At 46.1% G+C, this 24,433-nt stretch overlaps 2 protein-coding genes across 2 annotated transcripts in view; both read left to right on the forward strand.

Annotated features, from left to right (window-relative positions):
* LOC146857873 (endogenous retrovirus group PABLB member 1 Env polyprotein-like) overlaps positions 1-24,433 on the forward strand; it is a 114,155-nt gene that overhangs the window by 78,904 nt on the left and 10,818 nt on the right. The window lies entirely within an intron of this gene.
* Positions 10,549-13,930, forward strand: LOC146857874 (uncharacterized). Its single transcript, XM_085648559.1, has 3 exons — positions 10,549-10,999; positions 12,449-12,559; positions 13,548-13,930. Exons 1-3 carry the CDS (start codon positions 10,873-10,875, stop codon positions 13,808-13,810), a joined length of 501 nt encoding a protein of 166 aa, XP_085504685.1. The 5' UTR covers positions 10,549-10,872; the 3' UTR covers positions 13,811-13,930.

Here is a 24,433-nt window from a genome sequence, read left to right on the forward strand (position 1 = left end):
TGACAGGTAACAGTACACTGAACTTTCTTAGGCATTCTTTTGGATGGGCGATCATTGAGGGGTGTTACTATGGATCCATAGCCCTTAACAAACCTCCTGTAGTACCCACTTAGGCCCAAGAAAGCTCTGACCTGAGTCTGGGTAGTGAGAGTAACCCATTCCAGGATGGTCTGGATTTTGCTCTACTATGAAGCCGTATCACAAGAAATATATCCAAATATATCATTATTCTTGGCATAAATTTCCAACAAAATAGTAAAATTCCAATAGATACCTATTTCCTTCAAAAGCACGGAAGTGCGTTCATCCGAGGATGAGTAAATGCAGCCTGTAACTAGCTTTCTGCACTAGAGGCTTCCAGCCCTATTAGGACTTTGCTCACCATCCTCTGGAATGGAGCAGGTGCATTCTTCAAACCAAAAGGCATCACAAAAAATTGATAATGCCCACTTGCGGTTGAAAATGCTGTTTTTGGTTTGGCATCCTCAGGGAGTCTGATTTGCCGGTAACCGGCAGTCAGGTCAAATATACTGAGTTCCTGGCAGAGGCCAGAGTACCAATTAGCTCATCCGCCCAGGGAATTGGATGGACATCAGTCCTAGTGACTGCATTGAGACCTCTAAAGTCTACACAAAACCTCATCTCTCTTTTACCATCATGGATGTGAGGTTTTGGCACAAGGACTACAAGACTAGCCCAGGTGCTATCTGAAGGCTCAATGATTCCCCAACTCCAGCATATTTGGATCCTTGTCCTGATGCAATCTCTGACATGGTCAGGCTGTCTTTAGATTTTGCTCTTCAAAGGCAGACTGTCACCTGTGTCCAAAATCAAAACAGCTTTATTCGGTGACAACAAGGCAAACACCATAAAGCATACAAACATTTATATATCAGGAATACATTCTGATTAATATATGAAGTGGATTACAGAGCTAATAATTTTCATTGTATCCAAGCTACATATAAAGCTAAACGCGTCTTTATAGTTAAAAAGCATGTTTTTTAAAAAGAGTGGTTTCAATACAGTTTTTCGAATATCCATATAAAAAGGGCAAAAGAGGATAAAATGCAAGGTGGACTGTAAAGTTTTACCATCACATGGGCAGGGTGGCAAGGTTCTCTGCCATTTCTCTATGCTTGGGAAGGCAATTAGATAGTGTAATGTGCTCATCCTTAACCTTGTCAGGTAAAATCTATGCTGTACATTCTGCACCAAGATAAGGTATAACTGGCTACCTCTCATGTAGGGGCGTTCACAGTAGGCTGCCACTGTCTGTTTTTTCATAGCCATCCTATCCCTATCATATTCTATAGCAGTTATATATCTTAATTTCAGGTCGCTTTTGCTGTGTTCCCGTATACTTAGGGAGTTATCTGTATTTACTTCACATTTTGTCGAAAGTTTAAAAATGTGACACAGCCATGGTATGCAGTCTGTGATTACATCGCTGGAAATTGTGTTTTTTCTTTTGTCCATATACTGTGCCAGAGGGTAAGAGCAGCTATATTCAAGGAATCGCTTAAATATGGCACACACAGTTCTTTATGTACAATCATATTTGCAGTTTCGCTAGGAACTGCAAGTAATCTTTTAAAGAACTTATTTTCATTAATTTGGAGGGTTATTGTATTTGCTCTCCCCATATTGCGGCTCCATAGTTGACAGCTGGGACACACTTACTCATATATAAATTTAAAATTTCACGTGGTGGTTTGTTCCCAAGTTTCGCTGCAAATCTAAAAATTCCCTCAGAGATCTTTAAAAATGTAATTTTACATAATTCAATGTGTGTATTCCAAGAGCTGTTGTTGCAGAATAACAAACCCAGATATGAAAAAGTCGGGGCTCTGTTTATAAAAACCCCTCCCAAATGATGTTGTCTACACTTTTGTCTCTTGCCTCCACATGCGATTACAAATGTTTTCTTTAGGTTCAGCTGTAAATCTATGTTAGTCATATATTGGGCAAAGTTTTCTATTAGACATTGTAGGACATTTGCAGTTCTGGACATTAGGACAGCATCGTCCGCATATAATAAAACAGGGGTGGGGCGTATTCCAACTTTTGGGGCATCTACTACCAGTTTTTGTAAAAACGAGTCCACATTGTTTATGTACAGGGAAAATAATAAGGGAGCCAGTACGCATCCCTGTCTGATACCTCGCTTTACGCAAAGTCGGACGTGCATTCTCCTGATTTTCCGTATCGTACACTTGATATTAGATAGGCATACATTTGTGATAAAAATTACATTATTTCTGTGGGAGCACCAAGCCCTCTCAGAGTTTGCCATAATATTTGGTGATTAACTAAATCGAAATCACTGGTCAGATCAACAAAACATAAATGGAGTGTGCCCTTCTTAGCTAATGTATACTTCCCAATTAACAGGTCTAGATTTAAATATTTCTCTACCGTCCCAATACCCCTTCTGAAACCATACTGTGCCTCTGTTAGTATGTTGTTTTCGTTGGCCCAGGCTTCAAGCCTTTCCAGCATAATTCAGCTCATAATCTTGGACGAGGAGTCGAGAAGGGATATTGGGCGATAGCAGTTTGCCTTTTCCCTAAAATTAACTGATCTGGAAAGGGAATTAGGCAGTCCTGATTTTCCTGTGTGTTTGGCTGATGTTTGTCCCACTGTATTGGGTCAATTCCCTGTGAATTCCTAGGGTCTACTTTAAATCCCATGATTTGAGACCCCTGTGGTCTGTCAGGTGGCTGTGACCTGTTACTTATAGTAGAGGCCAAAATGGATAGGGTCCCTCTACCCTCTGTTAGATTTAATGGTACTACCTGTCCATTGTCTCTGATGGGAGAGACTATTGGGGGTTTAGTCGCAGGCTTATTGAGGTAATTCAGTTGTACATGCTGTAGTCAATCGCATGCTTCTAAATCAGAGAGAGGGGCAAATCTATTTTCACAGCTTAGATTGTAAACCAGGGGTCAACCTCTTGGGACCGCCCAGGTCTGTCTCCCCGACATCAGACATGATTGGATAGTCCCTGATAATTTTAGGGGAGGGGTGGTCTATAGAAGTAGCCCAAGGGCAGCACTGTGATGTTATTGGGGTTTTTATTGGGGTCGATGTCCAAAATATCCAATAAGAATTTTACAATTTGACCATTGTTAAAATTTAAGACCTCACAGTCTCCCCCCTTTTCCTTTCTTATAGGCCCTATCCAGGTAATTCTCCTGGCCATAATCAGGTGGCTTTGTATTGCCCCGTCCCAAACTCCGCCCCCCTCAGCTTTTGGTCTACCCAGTGCATAGCTTTAGTCATTAGTTGGGCTGTAGACTCTGCCTGGCCCTCCCTCAGTAACGGCACGTTTCCCAGTACCACCACCAGGGATGCAGCTGCCCTTGGGAGGTGCAGGGTCAGGGTCTGGATGCCAGTCCTTTTTGTACTTCGGTCGGATCTTTCGATCTTCCTGCTAGCTCCTGTGCTTCCTAGTCTTGGCAGTATTGTGCCTTGCCCAATAGGTGCGTTAGCAATGTTAGTCACTAGGATATTATTTACATCGTCCATGTAATTTGGGTTGTTAGCATCAATTGGGCTCGGTGTGCCTTGGACAAATTCTCCGGATGTGTCGGCTAGGATATTGGATTCTTCCATGTTCTTAGTTAAGTTGGAATCAGAAAGGGGTGCCAAGCTTTGGGGTGCCAAGCTTTGGGGTGCAGACTTCTTTCTTTTTGGGTTCTATTGGATTTGCGCCCGTTCACTCTTCTCTTGGTAAAAACTTTCAGTGATCTGGGCATTAAAATTAACATTTAACAGGGGTAAAGGCCTATTTTTAATTAGTAGCGCCTCTGTAGTTCGAAAATTTGTTTTAGTTTGCAATTCAAGGCCATTTAACTTGTCCTCTATGTGGGCCAGTCTCAGAGTGATTGGATTTAACATGGTAAGCATCAAGGTTTCCAACCTCTGCCATGAGGCTTCATCTTGGGGTAGGCAGGCTGCTTGAGGGGTATCGGTGTTTGATAGATCCGCAGAGTTTAAGGCTCTTTTGGTTGCAACATCCGCCCCTTTTTTAAACTGTTTAGCAGGTTTCGCAGGTTTATGTCTCTGTGGGCCCTCTCCCCTCTTCCTCTTCATGACAGGCTCAGGAATGATTTCCGGGCTTCTAGTTTTGGTCAGTCTTGGTACCCTGGTAGAGGATCTTTGAGAATTGCGAGTTGGCTCTAGCTCTATTGCAGGTTCACAGGGTATCGGGCCGTGAGCTATATCGGGGGCTATTTCGGCTACTGCATCAAAAGAAGTTTCGCTCATTAAGTCGATGCTGGGTCCACAAACCTGAGAGGCTAGGGAGGTCATGCCCCCTAGTGAAGATCTTTTATTAACTAAAGGTTCCACAAATAGTCGTCGTTCCGCCCTCACAATCTCATGTTCAAGTACGGAGGTTGCCCTAATCAAAAATTGGTCAAGAGTCCCCGCGATACTCCCAGCTGGTTGCACGCCTTTCCCCTTCCCCTCACGTTTGCTCATCTTAATATTTTATAGTTCGGAAAGCGTAATATTGAACAGGGGCTCTCAGACGTTGACACAGTGGATCATGGGGTAAAGAGAATATAGTGAATAAAGCAGCCGTCCACAGTACCTTATTTTGATGTAGGTCTTGGGGGGGCCCAGCCCAGTCTCCTCCGGTCTTTGACGGGGCAGACGGGCCCACCCTTGGCGCACAGAGAGCGCAGGCACCTCCAGGCGCAAGGGCTACTGGAGCTTGAAGTCAGGCTCCCCGGTGACGAGAAAGTGCGCTGTGCTTTGGGGGGTAACGACCCCGTAGGGCTCCTGGTCCTGCCCTGTAAGGTGCTCCGTGCAAGAAGGGTCTCTGGTCCCGCTAGTAGAGGCTCCCCAGGTTAACTTCACCGTGGGACTGTAGCATAAATCTGTCACAGTCGAGTAGCTGACGGAGGGGAAGGGGTATTCAAAAAAAGAATCGAGGGAAGCCAGAGAAACTTTCTGGCCATGTAGCTCCAGCTCAGTGCGACCTCCTGGGCAGAAACGGGGGAGTCAGGTAGACTATCTCAGGCAAACAAAAAAAAGACGCGATTAACCAACATTCAATATCTTCAGACGAGGCACAAGAAAGAACAGGGAATAATCCTCTGGTTTAACAATGGCGCGGACGAAATCCGGGGATGCGGGATTGGAGAGCAAAAGTCACTTGAATCATTACTTGCTAATTAGTATCAGGATTGCAAGACGAGAAATCAGGCAACTTCACCAAATACATATTCAGTGTATGCAGGCAGGCCGTAAAAAGCCCATCAGAGCGATGTCGTTGATACGTCCCCCTTGACAACCAGCACTTTAGCGGCTTCTAGGCTCACCGTACACTCAGTCACAAGAAACTGCAAAAAAGACGGTCCGCGGCTCTTTACTGCACAAAATACTAAGGGCCATATGTAGGTACCTAAATACCGGTCGGTAACGGCCGAAAATCGGTAAATATCCCGTTACCGACCGGTATTTAGGCAATTGAGATGTAGGTGGCTGGATTTCAGGATTCGGTAATTTTCCGATTCCGAATTTTAAGAAATCGGTAAAATACCGACTCTTCACCAAAACACGCAGCCTGCAATAGCAGTGTGTGGGTGTTATGGTACAGGGTTTCCAAGGGTGGCATAATGGGTACTACAGCCTGTAGAGGCCTTCTCCGGTCACAATGCCATTAGTACTCATGGTACCTATTACAAGGGGCTTACCTATTGCCAGAGATGTGTCAATTCTGGGTACAAAGGTACTGTTTTGGGAATGAACAGTGGCCCTGGGAGCCTGATTGGCATGGACCCAGGACCCATGAAGTCAGGTTGCATCAGATGTCAGCCAAAAAGTGAGTGGGAATCACGCAAAAATGGCACTTTCCTACGGAAGGCCCATCTTTTTTGATTTCAGGAACTGTCCCACCTTGTTCACTTCCTTATTGTCCGGTTCTTAACAACAACCCTTTTTTAATTGTGCCTGTTTAATTTTATTTGTCTGGTATTCTAGGCTCCCAGTTCTAAGCTTAATGTAGAGTCCCGGAAGTGCTGTGAGACTACAGACATATTAAGGGTACGACACATCCTGACATTAGGTGTGAGAATGTTGCTCACACCATGTGCTCTGCCTCATAAAATGTTTTAGGTTAAATGTTGACTGGAGGTTGAGTTGAGCCAGAAGTTTTTGTTTAACTTGTCTAAACTAGCAGATGGTCACTTACCTTAATGTTTTCGAAACTGTTTGCCATAGGTTTTACACTATTTAGAAACATGATCAAAATGTTGCTGTTGCGTTCTCTTCAAGAAAGTTTGGGTACATTTGGATAGGGGTGATGCACTTGACACAGTGTTCAACTGCCTTAATTTACTATTGAACTAGGACATAATGTGCCACCTGAATGTAGCATACCTAGAGGCAATCACATAAAGACCAGAGTAAATAAATAGTGCTATGCAGAAATTAGTAAATACGTGCACTGATGAAGTAGTTTTGATAGTGATAGTTAGCAGCCAGAGGGGACAATTGTGCAGAGGTTCAAATGGTGCACACATCAAAAGGTAAGGCCAAAATTAAGGCCCCACTGGGGAATAAAAAAAGGAGAAGGGGGAACAGATGGTTAAGCCCCTTCAAAAATATCTGTACAAGAGGTGATATAAAAAAGGATGGCTGATCTGGCCGCCGAAGAAAAGCAGACAAGGGCGAAAGGTAGCCCTTCAGAGAACCCAGAGCAGAGCCCTGCTGGGCTAAGAAGGGATTGTAAAGAAGAATATCTGATAGAGAGGCACATAAAGGGTTAACAGACCGTTCTGTACAGTATTTACAAAAGGTGTGCCATCTGCAGGCGTATACCAACTTTGTTGGGGGGGACATGGCTGCCAGAATCACCTCACACACTTCGACAGGAAGGTCAAAAGCTGTCAACTGTCGCTGCTCTATCTCCACGCAAGAATGCAGAGAGTGGATATGTTCGGGTGGAGGGCCCTCCCATGCTGCTGCGACCAAAGATCCTCCCGAAGAGGCAGTCTGTTTTGAGGATCAATGCTCATTTGCAGAAGCTTGGGATAACAAACTCTCCGTTCCAGAGCCACAAGGATGACTTGCGCCTAGTCTCTCCTGATCTTCTTGAGCACTCTGGGCAAGAGTGGCATGGGTGGAAAGGTGTATAGAAGGCCTGTGCTCCATTCGTGACAAAAGCGTCCTCGAGCGAGAGCCGCCTTAGAAATTCCAATGCGCAAAACTGCTGATATTGCGCGTTCTCTTCGGAGGCAAACAGATCTAACCAATGCTTTCCCCATTGTTGAAAGAGACCTTGCACCACCTACGGATGGAGACGCCACTCATGATCCGCAAGGCATCGGTGGCTGAGTTTGTCTGCTCTGGCGTATAGAGAACCGGACAGATATTGAATTGAAACACCAGGGAAATGCCCTGTTGTTCCATCCAAGTCCAGAGACGCAGGGCCTCTTAACAGAGGGTCCATGACCCCACTAGCCATGCTTGATGCAGTACCACATGGTGATAGTGTTGTCTATGAACACCTGAACTAGCCTTCCATTGAGGGATGGCAAAAAGGCATCCAGTGCCAATCGGATTGCACGAAGCTCCAACAGGTTGATATGGAACTTGGCTTCCGCCAGAGACCAGAGGGGCATATTAGCAAGGCTCAGCGATAATTATCGCTAAGTGCGCTTAGCGCTGTATTTTTTATCGCCGGCTATCACTGGTTTACATCGCGGAGATAACGCGCTATTATCAAAGTTTATCTCCAATACGATAATAAACCAGCGATAGCGGCGATTCTCCAGCAATAACGCGGGAATCCCAGCGATTAATTCCCATCGCTATGGAAAAGGTCGCTAATAGGCAGGTGAGGATTCAGCCGTAGAATCCACCTCCCATAGAAAACAATGGCTAAGTCAGGATTTTAGCAGGTGTTAAAATCCAGCGATAATCGTGGTTAGCGTGAGTTTTTTTATCGCTTCGTGGGCATTGCTAATAGGGAGAAGTCGTGTTAGCGACTTCTTCCTATTACTTTTAGTGAGGAACGCCTACTTTGCATGTTATTAGCGATAAATATCGCTGACATGCAAAGCGGCACCCAAAACGGTCGCATTTGCCATAAAGCTGTCGCTAACAGCAGCGATACTGCCCTTTCTAATATGCCCCTGAGTTCTCAGAACTCCCCCTCACCCTGATGGCTGCTCCATTCCAGAAAGCATCCATCACTACTGTGAGATCTGGGTCTGGAGGGAGAGGGGTCTGCCTCTGACCCAATTGCGGTTTGTCAGCCACCACCACAGGTTGTTCATGGTGCCCTCGGATATCCAAACTAGGTTGGTGAGATTTCGATAATGCTGTGCACATTGGAACTTCGGATCCCACTGCAGAGCCTGCAAGTGCCGTCTGGCATGGTCCACTCGCAAAATGCAGGAGGCCATAAGTAAGGGTGGGCGTAGTTCGCGAAGTAGCACTTCGCGAAGCTACGCAAAGTGAAGTTTGCACTACGCGAGCTACGCGTAGCACTTCGCGAACTGCGAAGTAACATGTTCGCACTGTGCAAGATGTTGTTTTCAATGATTGCACAGTGCGGACAAGCAATCGGCAATGTGCAATCATTGAAAATGGCATCTTGCACAGTGCGAGCTGTAGTTTTCTACTGCTCGAGTAGATTTTTACTCGAGCTGCAGCTTTCTCAACGCGAACTGGTAGTTTCTCATCGCGAGCGGTCGCGAGCATACGCGACCCCTCGCAATGAGAAACCTGACCTTCTCGCGTTGGGAATCTCGCCGGGAGGTTTATTTTCCATGCTCGCGATCGCGAACAAGGAAAAAGTCTCGCCAGGATGTCATTTTGCTTGCTCGCGGTCGCCAACTTGACGTTGAGGACCGCGAGCAAGCAAAAAATGACCGCAGCACTACGCAACACTACGCTACGCGTGTTCGCACTGTGCTACGTGAAGTTCGCGTAGCGCGAAGTAGCGCGAACTTCGCAAACTACGCGAGCGTAGCGTAGTGCTTCGCCCAGGCCTAGCCATAAGTAGGGGTGGGCGGAATTTGCGGAATTAACCTCCGCAAATTATCGCGAGAATGCAGAAAATCTTCGCAAACATGCCGGAAATATCGCGAAGATGCGGAAGTATTTTTGCCGCCTGTTCGCGGTATTTTTTGCGTGTTCGCGGGTCGCCAACTTACCCATGCGGTCGCTCACGGGCGCGGCCATCTTGTTTTCACTTGTCCCGCCCTCTGGCGTTGTTTACTTCCTGTTCCGGGTCGCGCAATGCATGTTCGCGGTCGATATTTCCTGTTCGCGATCGCTTTTACTTGATCGCGTTGCTTTTTGCTTGCTCAGGGAGAAAATATCGCGCGAACTTGCGCACGTGGTCGCAACGGGCGCGGCCATCTTGTTTTCCACTCTATTGCATGGTTCTGGGGCCTGATTTTCAATCCTCCCTAAATCTTTTCAATCCTTTGTTTATAGCCACTTTTTTTGGATCTTTATTACTTATTATTTCTCTAACTATTTTCCTGCCTCTATATTTTTGGTTTTTGTGTACTTTTTTTTTGTTTTTTAGCTACTGTTTCTCTTTGTATTGCCCGCTATTTATTTCCTTTACTCCTTTATTTATTTTACCTTTTCTTTCCCGCCCCGTCCCCAGAACCATGTCCAAGGGCAGGGCTGTTCGCCGGCGCAGCCAGAGCCGCGACCGCCTTCCTTGCGGAAGGCGGCGCCCACAAGGGGTGCATGCACGGGCCTTATTTGGGGAGGCAGAGTTGGCTGCACTAATTTTCTTTGTGCAGCGCCACCTCCCCTCAACCCTGGCAGCAGGTGGCAGGCCTGGGTCCGGGTACGGCCTCCGGGAGCGTCGGCAGCGGTGGGGGAAGGTGCGCCGGGCAGTGTCGCGCATCTCTGGGGTCCGGCGCACCCAGGCACAGCTGACGCACCGGTGGTCTGACATCCTGGACCGTGAGCAGGACCTGCTGGACCTGCTAGGAGTGGAGGTCCCGGGGCTTGGTGAGTACCTATTTAATTATTACAACTTTGTGTCTGTTCTTCTGCTCTATGTTATATATTGCGAATATCTTTTTTTCCTTCCAACCAGCTAGAATGTTGCTGCTTGCAATACATTCCAGGTTAATAACGTTTAAAAGTCTTCTGTGATTATGACACAGGTGCTCTTCTGCGCTACTACTAATTTTACTTGTTTGCAGCTTTCCGTTTGCGCTTGCTTAGCGTGATTCTTTACGAGTTTATTTTAGAGAAATTAAGTTACGTAATGCTACAGTGACTCACGTCCACTCCTTACTTTGTCCTGTCACTAATAGATAGGGGCGGATTGATACATAGGTTTAGGTACTTTGTATGAGCTTCTAATTGGTTAGTGGTATGCGTGATGCCCCCCTCACTCAGTTACGTGACGTGCTGCTAGTACGCCAGTCTTTAGAACCTTTCTAGTTTGTTCAATGAGTGGAGGTAGGCTTTGCAGTTACTTAGCAGTAGCAGATCAGCATCAATCAAACCAAAATTTGGTGTATACAAAAAATGTAGTCATGTTCATGTGTCCTCCATGATTGGATCATACACATTGTTGAGGAATACAGTCGAAATGCATACTTAATGTACAATTGGCATGCCTGGAATAGGTGGGCTAGGTTGGGTGGTACGTTGTACTAATTCTTAGGCTTACTTGTAACTTAGTTTTCTGGAATCAGAATGGAAGAATGGATTACTGTTGATAAATAGTAACTTAAGTAGTCGAACTGCGAATCCCCCGATATTACATGTTGACCAGATGAGATCGGTCAATGTAGTTATTGCAATTGTTTACATAAGTGTTTTTTGACCGTTGTTGAAAAATATTGTATTTGCTTAAGTTGACACCATCCATCAATGTTTGTCTCTTTCTTATATCTTTCCTGTTCATCAGCACCCAGGGGCAGACGGGCAGGGACTGGGCAGTCGGCGGGACAGGAACACCACGAGGAGGACACCGCTGAGGGCTCCTCTGCTGGCCCCAGTAAGTCTTCTTGTTTTTAATAATATTTCTTATTCCATAACTTTTACTGCCCCATTTCTCCCGAACTATAGTGTGTTTCCAAATGCTATTCTTTTACCACCAATTATCCTTCGATCTGTACGGTTTCAAAAAGCTTATCTCTGCCTCCGCTATGATCACTGAGTACCACTACATACTATCAGTCTGTCTGTCTGTACTGTAGTAGCTAGTCTTGCCCAGTTGGCCAGTGCCACTCTTTGTGAAAGGTTGTAATATAAAACTCATATTCACCAGTAGCTCATACAATCCGTTGGGTTGTTGTCTTGTACTACTTTTTACTCTTGTTGATGTTTAGGCTTTGAAAATTCACAGCAACAGCCCTACCAGATTTCTTAATATTTTGATATGATACCCTATAGGACATACAACTGTTGTAGGGATCTTGCACATACATTTGCACCAGAAAATAGGATGTTGGTGATGGTAGGTTGGACCTTCCTTGCACACCTCAATCAGAAATTCCGCACCCACCACAATTCCACTGCTTGACTATAGTACTGTCTTGTCATACCTATTAGGTCTCGGAACCCTCCCCCCAAGATAACCAACAAGTAGACAACCCAGAACATTAACACACGCAACCTCTGTCGTGGAAGCTATTCACATGCACACCCTTACTTTAATTTGCTCAATCGTGTAAGTTAGTCCACTCCACACCAAATACCACAAAGTCTATGTAAGTTTCAAATTTTTATTTCGATTTGAGAAGGTCTGTACACTGTTTTCTTAGCAGCACCAACCGGCAAATCAATAACATTAAAACAATATACATTGTTACACTTATACAGTTGGGAATTAAATCATGATAACTGAAGTGGTGGAAGGCAGCACCACCATCCCATAGCAATTTAGTTTATATACATTTATAAATGAAGATGTGAGTGAAGGGACCCCTCACCTCAGAAGAACCTAGTACTGGTAGTTGGTGCATCGTTCAGAAGCTCTGGTTTGTAGAAGCGAATCTTGCGTCTGTAATGCGAAAAAAGAAATGGTGTGCGTTAGTATATTGCAACTTGCAAGCATTTCTCAGCCGTGCCAAAAAGTGTAGCATCTATGGATAAGCAATATGGACTAACAGTAACAGTAGTACACCAGTTCTTCCTAAAAAAGTGGCTTGTTAATGTTTGTTGACCGCCTGTACGCAGCGCGTAGACTAGACAGTAGCAGTGTGAGGCAGGTCATGTGGGCTCAAAGGTGTCTTAAGAAGCTGCAAGGTAAAGGTAACGTCACATGTGCATGGCTAGGGCTAATCAAGCAAATGCTACAATGATCATATAACTTAGTGTCTACTCTACTACTACCTGATTTGTACTAGTGATTTATGTTAGTATTAACTCATTTTTCAACCTTGCTACTGATCAATAGGGGGGAGGTGTATATGTTGCCTAATAAATGTGTAATGTTTTCTAGGCGCACTACCGACCACCATTGCTGGGGCCAGCGAAGGCGACGCAGAGGGCGAGGATGCGGCAGTTGCAGATAGCAACGGAGGGGGAGTGGCAGCACCAGTGGCAGGCGGTGGTAAGTTAGATTCATAATCTTTAACTATTGTTTAACTTGACAGCACACTCACTGCAAAGGTGTACTGTATGTACATGTATACTGTAAAGTTGTGAATTAGGGCCCCATTAGGATGGTGGGCGTATTGCCCCCGCCGGGCTGGCTGGAATTCACTGCCGTCACAGCAGGGGCAAACCTCCCGCCATCCCTGTAGAAAATATTCAGACATGTCTAGGCGGAAAAGGGTTCAATATGGCGGTGGTGTCTCTCTCACCACACCGGCAGCCATATAATCTGCATTTTGGAATGCCTTTGCGTGGCGGCATTCCGTCCGCCACGGAAAGGCATGCACACATTGCAGAGTATGCTTGGGGGCCCCCATGGAGGGTACCTACCGATGCTATGGTACCCCCCCGACTTTCAAAGCAAAACGTGACAGGCTCCGTGCGAGGCCCGTCATGTTGTGCTTGGAAAAGCAGCACAACATTTTAGCATTGCTTTCAGCAAAGCCAACCAGAATTTAAATTTAAAATAACAGAGTGCGCCCGCCACTGTGCCGGGCGCATCATCCTAATTAATTGTCCCCACGGGACCCCCACCCTTTTTTAGCAGTCGGATGGCGGGCGGACAAAGTCCGCCCGCTATCCGATGTCGTAAGTAAGTATGAGTTCTTGGGGACGTTTGAAGAGTGAACTAGAAGACTAGAATTCCCTTTAATTGGTATAGGACTAGGAGCCAGAGTATTGAGTAACCAATGGCCTCATCTATCTGATTTCAACTCCGCTTTGAAAGTTTTATGGAGAAGAGCACCTGGTGCACTGTTCAACTAAAAAGTGTAAGACAGGTGGAAGGAAGAAGGACGGGCGACATTTAAAATGTTATGTACTACTGTGCTTTATTTTATAGTGCTACTCTACCATGCCACTATGTGTGTAAATAATTACCTTGTCCTACTGTTTTATTAAGACTATATTTTACAATTGTCTTGCTTTTTCTTTTTGATACACAGCTACTCCAAAAATCAACCGGAAGGAGTTGGCCGCCAAGGCACGGCGCCGGAAGCTGGAGGCAATCCAGCATGAATACCGGCGGCTGGTGGTCCTAGCCGAGGAGGAGGAGGAGACTGCAGCAGCAATTCAAGCCTCCTCCAGTGCCCCGGGCCCCAGCCACCGCCCTCCAGCGGTACGGCGCCACCGTCTGGCGGCTGCCCGCCGCCACCGTGCCATCTCCGGTGCCCCCCCCCCACTGTGGCTGCAACTGCCGCGGCCTTAGACGCCGCGTCGCCCATTTAGAGGACCAGATTCGTGTCCTCCTCCAGTCCCGCCCCACCAGTTAGTCCCTGTCACTGCCCCTTTTTTAATTCCTGTTCGTTCTTGACTCGTTTGGGCATTCTCTATTTCTATGGACAGTCGTTGGGGTTAGGGAGGTGGGTGGGTTAGCTTTTGTGGGTTTAGTTTATTTGTTAGGGTCAATTAAATATATTTTTCTATGTTACATGCAATGTTGTTAATGTTTTGTAGGTGGGGTAACTGTTTTACATCACACTGGTGATGCTGGTGATGCTGGTGCATGGCCGCCCATAGCGTGTGTTTGATTTCAATAATTTGCTGACTGTATAAGACACAAACAGATAGATGCGACACACCTCACTCATTGACTGGTCCTACTATGCATTCTTTGGAGTAGTGTTTGAAACTGACATCATTGACAACATGTCCATTATTGATTCTGCCTCCCCCAAACTTCTCTCTTACCGGTGCTTGATGTTTATGTCCAACTGTGGCACAGCACTGGCTGCATGGTGAAGATGGTTTCCTTTTTCATACATGCCATGATTGGGGTGGTGGTGGTAGTATAGTAGTAGTAGTATACACTGGCAGGGTGGCAGCATTTCCAAAAAAAGAAAAGGAGATAGTCAATCGCCTTTGAGAGACTGTTAGAGGAGTAGTTGAATGAAGTACATCACAGAATTTACCGAGCAACAATTATATGCTCAAATATTTGACAAAAAAACTGAATGCTGGTTATTATGAGGATAGCCTACTAGACAGAGTTACAAACTATAGTTTTGTCGACTTGGCTATGCCTACAGTCTAACAGTTAGTGCTGTATATGAGGAATGACAACAAACAAATCCAATCAATGCCGGCAATTCATGCTGAGGTATATGTTCCTTTGTTAAATAAAATAACCTGTGAAATATCCTACTCATGGGTGGGCAAGCAGAAGAAGTTCATTGCTCTGCATTGAAATTGAAGTAGTGTTGCTTTCACCACATCCGCCCCAGCAAGTGTGTGATTAAGTATTGGTGTACATTTAATTTAGTTACACCTCGACAATAAGTCACACAGCCCGGGGGAAGAGGGTTAGGGTCCGTTGATTGGATGGGAAGGGGGATTTTGGGAAAGGTTTGACATAGAAAAACAGTATGCATACATAGACAAACAAACGACAATCATTGAAGACTACCATACCATATCCATTCCATATGTTAAGGTATAAAAAAGGAAATGCATGCATGATGAGACCCGGATTACATACACTTCTATTTCTTGTTCTGTTCCGGCCTTAATACTTTAACAGATAGCAAATAGAAATTTAAAATATTGGTAGTGAAGAATCGTAAACACAGAGCAAACGTAATGATGATTGATAACAACAACTCCAAGAACACACTGTTGTAAAGAATGTATACAAGATATTAATCAAATTATTTAAAAGAAGTGAAAAGTGGATACTGTTACTGTCTTATCCTGGTCAAAAATGTGGACTGGTTTTTTGCATCTCGGCATTCCTCTTGCTCCTCTCGTCCATCAATCTTGGGTGTGTCGCCTCACCACTCGCCACTGCCCGGCTGGAATAAAAAGGTGATTGATTGGTAAGGTAATTAATATGCATTGTAATGTTTTACAAAGTTTTGGACAAGGCCCGGCCTGTAATTTTAGATTGAAAACCAAAGGGGATATTCAGAAAGAAAGTGAAAACAAATGCACAAGTGATGGTGTAGTGCAACAAGAACACTTTCCGAGGTGGCATGTATGCATATGCATCATCTCTACTGTAGTCTGTTTCCAGCATAGACCTTCAACAGTAACAGGAGAGATCAGGCCCACAGTGCTTACCATTAGCACATCCTACGTTAACACTTTAGAGTCCTTTTTTTTTTTCTCTCAAAGAGTTGGACAAACGCAAAGCACATTATCCATTCCAGACATAGCATTTTACAGTTAAAGTTAGTAAAATCAATGCACTGCAGTCATCCCACCGCTACACTCTATTCAACTTCTACACAGACATTTGGGTGTGCTGTGGTTGTGGTTCACGTGTTTACCTTTAGGCTTTTCCGTTTTATGCCACTCATGAAACATCCTCCTGACTTCATCATCAGCTCTGATACTTCTACTGACTGAAGATCGGCCTGCAGTACAAGTGTAATTTTTATAACACAACAAGAGTAGAAATATAAATATTACTGACTTGAGTCATTCTTTATTGTGTACAGAAAGATAGATTAACACTAGTACACTTTGACATCACTTTGTGCACAACAAACAACGCAAACACAAAGACCAATAGCTCAGAGTCAGGTGTCCAATGCATGCCATTAATTATCATCATTTATTACCTGTTACTTCTCATCTTAAGTTAACGGGCCGTCTCTTTCGCCATCATCATGACGGACGGTGCTGTTAAGTCACAGTCATTTGCATTGCGCAGATTGAGTGAGTCCCCTTCCTGTATTGAATTAAAAGCAATGTATCACCAAGATGCAGGAGAAGTACACATTTCTTGTTTTCCAGAAGAGGAAAATTAGTAATTACTAGTGTGTTCTGTAGAAAGTTGATTAGTGGCAGTGCACAATTACATCAATTCATGCGCAACACCACAAAATCTACATCATTCAGTCTGCTATTCTGCGGCCAATGCATGGCATCAATCATTACCTGTTGCATCTCATCTCGTTAACGCTGCAGGCCGTCTCTTTCGCCATCATCATGATGGACGGTGCTGTTAAGTCACAGTCATTTGCATTGCGCAGATTGAGTGAGTCCCCTTCCTGTATTGAATTAAAAGCAATGTATCACCAAGATGCAGGAGAAGTACACATTTCTTGTTTGCCAGAAGAGGAAAATTAGTAATTACTAGTGTGTTCTGTAGAAAGTTGATTAGTGGCAGTGCACAATTACATCAATTCATGCGCAACACCACAAAATCTACATCATTCAGTCTGCTATTCTGCGGCCAATGCATGGCATCAATCATTACCTGTTGCATCTCATCTCGTTAACGCTGCAGGCCGTCTCTTTCGCCATCATCATGATGGACGGTGCTGTTAAGTCACAGTCATTTGCATTGCGCAGATTGAGTGAGTCCCCTTCCTGTATTGAATTAAAAGCAATGTATCACCAAGATGCAGGAGAAGTACACATTTCTTGTTTGCCAGAAGAGGAAAATTAGTAATTACTAGTGTGTTCTGTAGAAAGTTGATTAGTGGCAGTGCACAATTACATCAATTCATGCGCAACACACCACAAAATCTACATCATTCAGTCTGCTATTCTGCGGCCAATGCATGGCATCAATCATTACCTGTTGCATCTCATCTCGTTAACGCTGCAGGCCGTCTCTTTCGCCATCATCATGATGGACGGTGCTGTTAAGTCACAGTCATTTGCATTGCGCAGATGTAGTGAGTCCCCTTCCTGTATTGAATTAAAAGCAATGTATCACCAAGATGCAGGAGAAGTACACATTTCTTGTTTGCCAGAAGAGGAAAATTAGTGTGTTCTGTAGAATGTTGATTAGTGGCAGTGCACAATTACATCAATTCATTCATGCGCAACACACACAACAAAATCTACATCACTCAGTCTGCTTTTCTGCGGACAATGCATGGCATCAATCATTACCTGTTGCATCTTATTTTCAGTTAATGGCCAGTCTCTCTCGGCTCTGAAGGAGGATAGCTATAGAAGTCATCAGATTCATGGTCCACTTGTTTTGGAAGGACGAGGAAAGTTTGAATTTGTTGTTACCATCATCCAATCATCATTCATGAGGGAAATGGAATTGACCAGGAGATGCAGTATGATCGAGCGGAGGAGCTGGATTCTGAGGACTGTAGTGTCAAATGGCAGACACCTGAAACTTGTATCTTAAATTAGAAGATTAGAAGACGGTGATAATGCATTGGTTGCGATTCACAAGTTTATAACCGGAACGACAGACACAAACAAAGGGGGAAAAAAGGGAGGAAGACAGTAAGTGCGAGCCTAATTGTCAGGGAAGTATAGCTCGTCCTCAAACTCTGGGGGATCTTCCAGTAGTAGGTAATCATCTGACACAATACTTCCGTCACCTGAGCCGCTGTCCTCATCTTCCTCTGTTGATTCATGCATTGTGTAATTCGGTGGTATGAAGTGCTGATTCATTTTGATCATTGTTAACCTCTCCACGTTTTTGGGAGATAGACTGGTCCTTCTCAAGGTTACAATGGAACCTGCAGCACTGAAAACACGTTCGGAAGAGACACTTGCGACAGGGCAAGCCAGATAGCTTATCGCCAGCCTGCTGAGCTGTGGCCATTCAGACCTTTTCCTATGCCAATACTGCACTGGGTTTTGATCAACGTACACCTCTGTTGGGTCGTCCAGATAGGCCTGGACCATCCGCTCAATGTTCAGGGTTGCTGCTGGTAAGCTTTTGTGCTGTTTTTTCTGTGCATCAGCACTGTGCTTAAGGCCCATCTTTACATACCAATCTGATAATGATTGTACTCGGCAGAATGATCCAGTTATTGTTTTTGTAGTCGATGGTGATGGTGAATGTTGCGATTGTGAGCCAACCGCACTGCCCTCAGCCGACGAAGTTGCACTTGATTCTGCATGGCCTGCTTCAGTATCAGTACTTGTTGTGGGTTGATGTGGCGGGCTTTTAATTAGCAGCCCTTCGTTTTCAAACTTGATGGCTGCTTCAGCTATACAACTTTTGTAGCGGGCAACATCAGTGTCGGAAAAAGAACGGAATAGTCCTAATTTTGCACGTGGATCCAGAATTGTGGCACAAATGTAATGTTCTTGTGACAAAATTTTATTTTGTATCCTTACATTTTCTGATAAGCGCCTGGATAAGCTCTCCACCAAGTCATGGGCTTGCCTTCTGTCCTCTACACCTTTGTAGGATTCAGACACATTATTCAGCTCATGCTCTAGCATTTGCAACAATGGGATAGCTTGGCCCATTGTACAGTCCTCCTTGCTGACTTCACGTGTGAAGACCTCAAAAGGAGACAGCATCTCAGTGAGGCATTGAATTAGGGTCCATTGCTCCCTCTGAAGGGTCATGCCTTTAACACTAGCATCACTGCTTCTGTACCAGACATAATCATTGAGTGACCTGTGCTGTTCGTACAGACGATCAAGCATGTAATACGTTGAGTTCCAACGTGTTGCCACCTCCTGGATGAGTGCCTTGACTGGCACCCTACGCTCACGTTGGAGGATCCTCAGCTGCTTCCGAGCTTTAAAAGAATGGCTGAAATGAGTGCATATTCTTCGGCAGATGGACAGTAAATTGCTTACTATGGGTTCTTTTTTCAGAAAGTCTTGCACTATAATGTTTATGCAGTGTGCCAAACACGGAACCCTGAAATAGGAACCAAGTTCCATGGCCTTCAGTACATTACTGCCATTGTCTGTGGCAACAAAACCAATACCAAGCCCTCTGGGCTGCAGCCATTCCAAAACCTTGGTGCGAAACTCTTCTAAAATGTTTTCAGCCGTATGAGATTTCTCCATGGCGAACATGGCTACAGTTGCATGTTTCCGAGTACCTTCAAAAATCGCAGCTGTGTCAACAACACCTCGTGCAGATAGTTGATCTTTAACCCCCACAAAAGAGATCCAGTGTGCAGTGATACACATGTAATCTGTGGCTTGGCATTGGCAACTGGTCCACATGTCTGTTGTCAGGTGGATATTGTGCACAGCACTCTTCTGCAAAGCTTGTCCAACCAATTCCAGCACATCATGATGTAGTGCCGGAACAGCAATTCTTGCGAAATAGGACCGGCTTGGAACTTTCCATTTCGGGCAGATGGCAGACACAAATTCAAGGAAACCCACCCCTTCCACAAATGAAAAAGGAAGAAGGTCCAGCGCTAACATTTTAGCCAGCTTCGCATTGTACAATCGTGCCGTTGGGTGGTTGCGTTGTAACTGCCCCTCCAACCTAAACATGCTGTCAATGGTAGGCTGGCTTACTTTCCTTAGTGGTGCCATTAACCCACTAAGGCTCAACGACACAGATTGTCTCATTGAGGTACTCGCCGGTCGCCTTGGTGTCTCACCCACACTCTGAGTATGGCTCTTACTGCGGTGCCACTCTGATGTTACTGAGGAGGATGTGGGCGTTACCACTGCAGTGACTGCACTACTGGAGACAAGGCTAGAAATGCCTCCCTGTTCTTCACCTGCCACCACAATAATATCGCTCCCTGATTCCTGACCAACTTCAAAGGGTTTAGTTTTCCTACTTTCTTTTAACTTAAGTAGGTGATCCTCCCACACAATAGTGTGGTGTATTCTGAGATGACTTGCTTGTCCTCCGGTACCATAGTTTGTACCAAGCTTACCACGCCGAACACCTTGCCGACAAATTGCGCATATAGCAACGTTCTCCTCCTTGGCGCTAACAGAAAAGAAGTCCCAAACTGGGGAGGAGAACTTTCTGGCACTGCTGGATGTGCCACTTTCAACACCAGATGAACTTGAGGGGGTGCTTGAAAATATGTGACCCTGTCCACCTACACTGTGACTTTTACTACCACTTCCTACTGAGGTGGTTGAGCTGGATGTAGGTCCCTGCCGGGCCTTGGAAAATATGGCAGCTGGAGGTAGTGGTGGTGTAACCTGTGTTGGTGAGATCCGTGCTACATCCCGCTCAGTAGCAGCCTTTCTGGATAGGGTTAGAATGTCGGTCTCCAATCCCTTTGGGGCGGGAGTAATGTGCGTGATGACTGGCTCGTCTTCATCAACATCATCACCCCCCTCTTCTACATCTACCTCCATAACTCTAAGTTTTTCTGGGACCTTCCTTTTCAGAAGCAATGTCTTGTGGCGTACTTCACTCTCAGACCGAGCTGGTGGGACCCAAGTGTCATCACGATCATCAGAAGCGGGGCTTGAAGAAGAAGATGATGGACTAAGCCTCCTTTTCCTTGCTGGTGGTCTGGAAGACAATAGATGTTCTGAAACAGTGGTTTGACTTCGCTCCGCTTTGTCTGCAGGAAGCTCGATTTCCTGAAATGCCCCTACGTCAGGAGCAACAACTACTATGGTGGGCTGTTGTGGCGGCTGCTGCTGTTCTGGTTGCGGCGGCTGCTGCTGCTGTTCTGGTTGCGGCGGCTGCTGCTGCTGTTCTGGTTGCGGCGGCTGCTGTTCTGGTTGCGGCAGCTGCTGTTCTGGTTGCGGCGGCTGCTGTTCTGGTTGCGGCGGCTGCTGCTGCTGTTCTGGTTGCGGCGGCTGCTGCTGCTGTTCTGGTTGCGGCGGCTGCTGCTGCTGTTCTGGTTGCGGCGGCTGCTGCTGCTGTTCTGGTTGCGGCGGCTGCTGCTGCTGTTCTGGTTGCGGCGGCTGCTGCTGCTGTTCTGGTTGCGGCGGCTGCTGCTGCTGTTCTTGTTGCGGCGGCTGCTGCTGCTGTTCTTGTTGCGGCGGCTGCACACTGATCTGCTGAGTTTGCGCCTGCGTTGAACTTGATTGTGTACTACTTTGCGGTAATGACATTTCTTCAACATCGCTGCCCGTTAGTAGACTGGCTACCTCTGCGACAGTAAAGCCCTTGGGCCTAGGTTGGTGGGGTTGCTGGACCGCTGTGCTGCTCCCAGCTTGGTTCCCGGACAACGCTTTGGTGCCAAAAAAAACATTGGCCGGCACACCACCAGTCGTGGTTAATGGCACTTCCTTTTTCTGTTCCTTCTTCTGAGGTTCCGTGTGAGACGGGACGGCACTTTCTGAGTGGTGACGAATATGGATGAGTTTGGTATCTATGAACCGCAAATGACGAGTATAGTGGGTGTACGAAGTTTCGCTATGCAGCCACGTATGGTTCATCTCATTTTTGGGTTCGTTCATCCGAACCCTCGGGTTCCATTTTAGATACAGCGTCCATTTTGTTTCTTGCCCTCAGGTAGCCAGCGAACGGGCTTTTTGTCCGCTTCGTGACCCTGGAACTTTCAAGCTAGTACGAAGGACACGTGTTTCTTTGAGGTGACTTTTACGATGAGGGAAATGACACGAGTGAGGCAGATGGCCCCGCTCAAGGCCCATCTTGCCGCTCCGGTCTATTGTTTCAGTCACGCATACATTAGACACGAGGTCTTTGACCCCTCTATCGAGTTTCCTTTATTGCCCCTAACACTCTTTTCTAACCTGTTGTGCATCCTCGTTCTTTCCCCGCATTCTGTTTTTTGTCCTTCCTTAATGCTTTTATGGTGGAGGGAATATGTTTTTACAGTTGGGAACTGGCAGGACTGTTGTAATTATGTTCCGGCCTCCTGAAACATGAATGCGACCCTTTTGAAGTTTATTGTGGGAACCGAGTTGTAACCTTTGTTCGCCATACTGTGCTATGGCTAAAACGTGTATAAAAGGAGCGACCCACTTCTACGAATTTGAAGCAGTCTCCGAGAACCTACACGTTGTGTACTTCTTGTGACCTCTGTATCCCTGCAGTAATAAACGCTGATCTCTGACGTCGCTGGAAGTGTCCCGTGTCTCTGTGTTTGGTACGCCAGAACAGGTAACCCACGAAGGTTTCAGGTGTTGTTCCCTGGCACCGCTGGGTCTTAAGAATAACCCAGTCCTTCAGTTGGCGCCCAACGTGGGGCGACATCAACGGTACCGGTCCAAAGCCCGGCGATCGTGAGGAACTTCGTGTGAAATCTCCGAGGGAAGGTGCACCCCGCTTCATCGATCCAGTTGTCGAAACAAGTGGCCCGACGTCTTTTCCCGCGAAGATCCCCGCCTCCTGACGGCTGCGACGGACCGATGCCCTGACTGTCGACCTGTTTTGGCGCCTGGCGTAGTCCTTTGTACGGCGAGACGATTGACGGGCCTTCCTGGTGACGCCATTGTTCTCTCAGTTAAGTATTTGTGGGTCGCTCCCAGTGTTGCTTTGTTGTTTGCATGGTTCCATAGCATTCGTGGTTCTTAGTTGTTGGTTTTTTTTTTGACGATTGCAATTGCCAAAAACCGAGGGTCTTGCATCTTTGCGAGGACATCGTAATTCGATAGCCCTTGAAGTTTGTATACTTGGTTAGTGTGCACGATGCCTGGCCGTAGTACTTTGTTTGGGTTTCTCAAATGTTGCAGCATGGATTCCCGGCTGGAGGATTCATGTCCGATACCTCCGGCTGGAACTCCGCTTTATGAGCTCTATAGTCGCCATGGCGTGGGTCCTATCGTATATAATGAATATTGGGTTCGTTACACTAAAAAGGATGGCGTCCTTAGTTGGCCACCTCATGGTAGTTTCGAGACTGCCATTTTAGATAACTTGGAAGCTAAATTATTTAAAAGGAAAGCTAGGCCGGCCATGTTTGATTCCTTCCGGTTATGGCGGAAAGAGGCCAAACAGAAAGAAATCAAACAGAATAAGAAAAATAAGCGAGAAGGTGTTATTACGGTGATGCGAAATGCTGAACAATATCAGTTAGACAAAGATGAGAAAGAGCAGGAAGTTAGTGCTCGGCTTCATTATATGGCAGTGGACAAATGTTATCCGGCGCTACCTTCTACGATCGATAAGACAGGAGAAGAATCGGTGGAAGATTCGCTTTTGTCTTATCTGATGAAATCGCCACCTCCCTATGCTCCTGATGTTATGGGTCCCGTTCGTCCACCTCTTCCTCAACCCGCGGTTTTGGCGGCTGCTGGTCAGCCCGCCGTTCCTCCCGTACTCCCGAATCCCCTGGGGCCACAGATCGTACATCCTCTTGTCCCGGCTTCTCTCCCTACTGCGCCTTTCCAAGTACCTCCTCAGCCTGTCGTTCCCGCTACTCCTGCTGCTGCGTCTACTTCTACTGTTTCCACCCCTATGGCTGCTACGCCTGTATCTTCTTCCTCTTCTCCTTCTGTTCGTAGTCGTCTCATGACTGCTGTTGCTTCTCTTTATTCTCCGCTCTTTGGGCCGATACTTGGTTCAACTCTTTCAGACGTTGCTCAAAGACGCAGCCAGCTTCCTGATGGTAGGGAACGTGAATCGTTGGTGAAAACGGCACGTAGATGGATTCGTAACCCTGTTACATACACCCCACGTGTAGTGTTCGAAACGTTTTCTCAGTTTAATGTGCCCACGCAGCGATTCGTGTTCGAAGAATTGTGTAAGTCATTGAAAGAGGAGTGGGACGATGATATAGTGGATGATATACCACCTGAGGTTTCCGAGCTACAGCTTCGGTTTGCCACGGGTGTAATTGTAGGTGACAAAGTTCGAGAGGCTCTGGAACGCTTGTTATCCTTTCGATGTACAGTGCAACCACGTGCGCTGTTTAAGAACGCGACCGCGGAATGGATGGCACAACCTGGTCAATATCCTATGCGGGAAGTTCCCCCGGTATGGATGCCAGGTGATCAGGCTGCTATCCCTCCTGTCCCAGGCCATTTCCAGAGAGTGTGGATACACCTCCCTTGGAAACGATCGGAAGTGTTACAAGTAAAGCAATCCTTACCTGATCCCCGTAAGAATCCTGCGGGCTACTATAAGGAGCTGTCCCAATTGGTGGATGCTACTGTTATGAACCTAGCCGATATTGATATGTTGTTCGGCAATGTGGTGCCTCAGCCGATTTGGGCGAAAATTCGGCACGAGAATCACGTAGCCGAGTTAGGCGGTGACTGG

This window comes from Triturus cristatus, chromosome 3_2 (assembly GCF_964204655.1).
Source record: "Triturus cristatus chromosome 3_2, aTriCri1.1, whole genome shotgun sequence".
NCBI lineage: Eukaryota > Metazoa > Chordata > Amphibia > Caudata > Salamandridae > Triturus > Triturus cristatus.

Bases quoted from the DNA above. Each gene is read 5' to 3' on its own strand.
- LOC146857874 (XM_085648559.1), top strand. From the start codon at position 10,873: ATGTTTGTCTCTTTCTTATATCTTTCCTGTTCATCAGCACCCAGGGGC. The intron at 11,000-12,448 runs GTAAGTCTTCTT...AATGTTTTCTAG, and splicing joins GGGCTCCTCTGCTGGCCCCA to GCGCACTACCGACCACCATT. The intron at 12,560-13,547 runs GTAAGTTAGATT...TTTGATACACAG, and splicing joins AGCACCAGTGGCAGGCGGTG to CTACTCCAAAAATCAACCGG.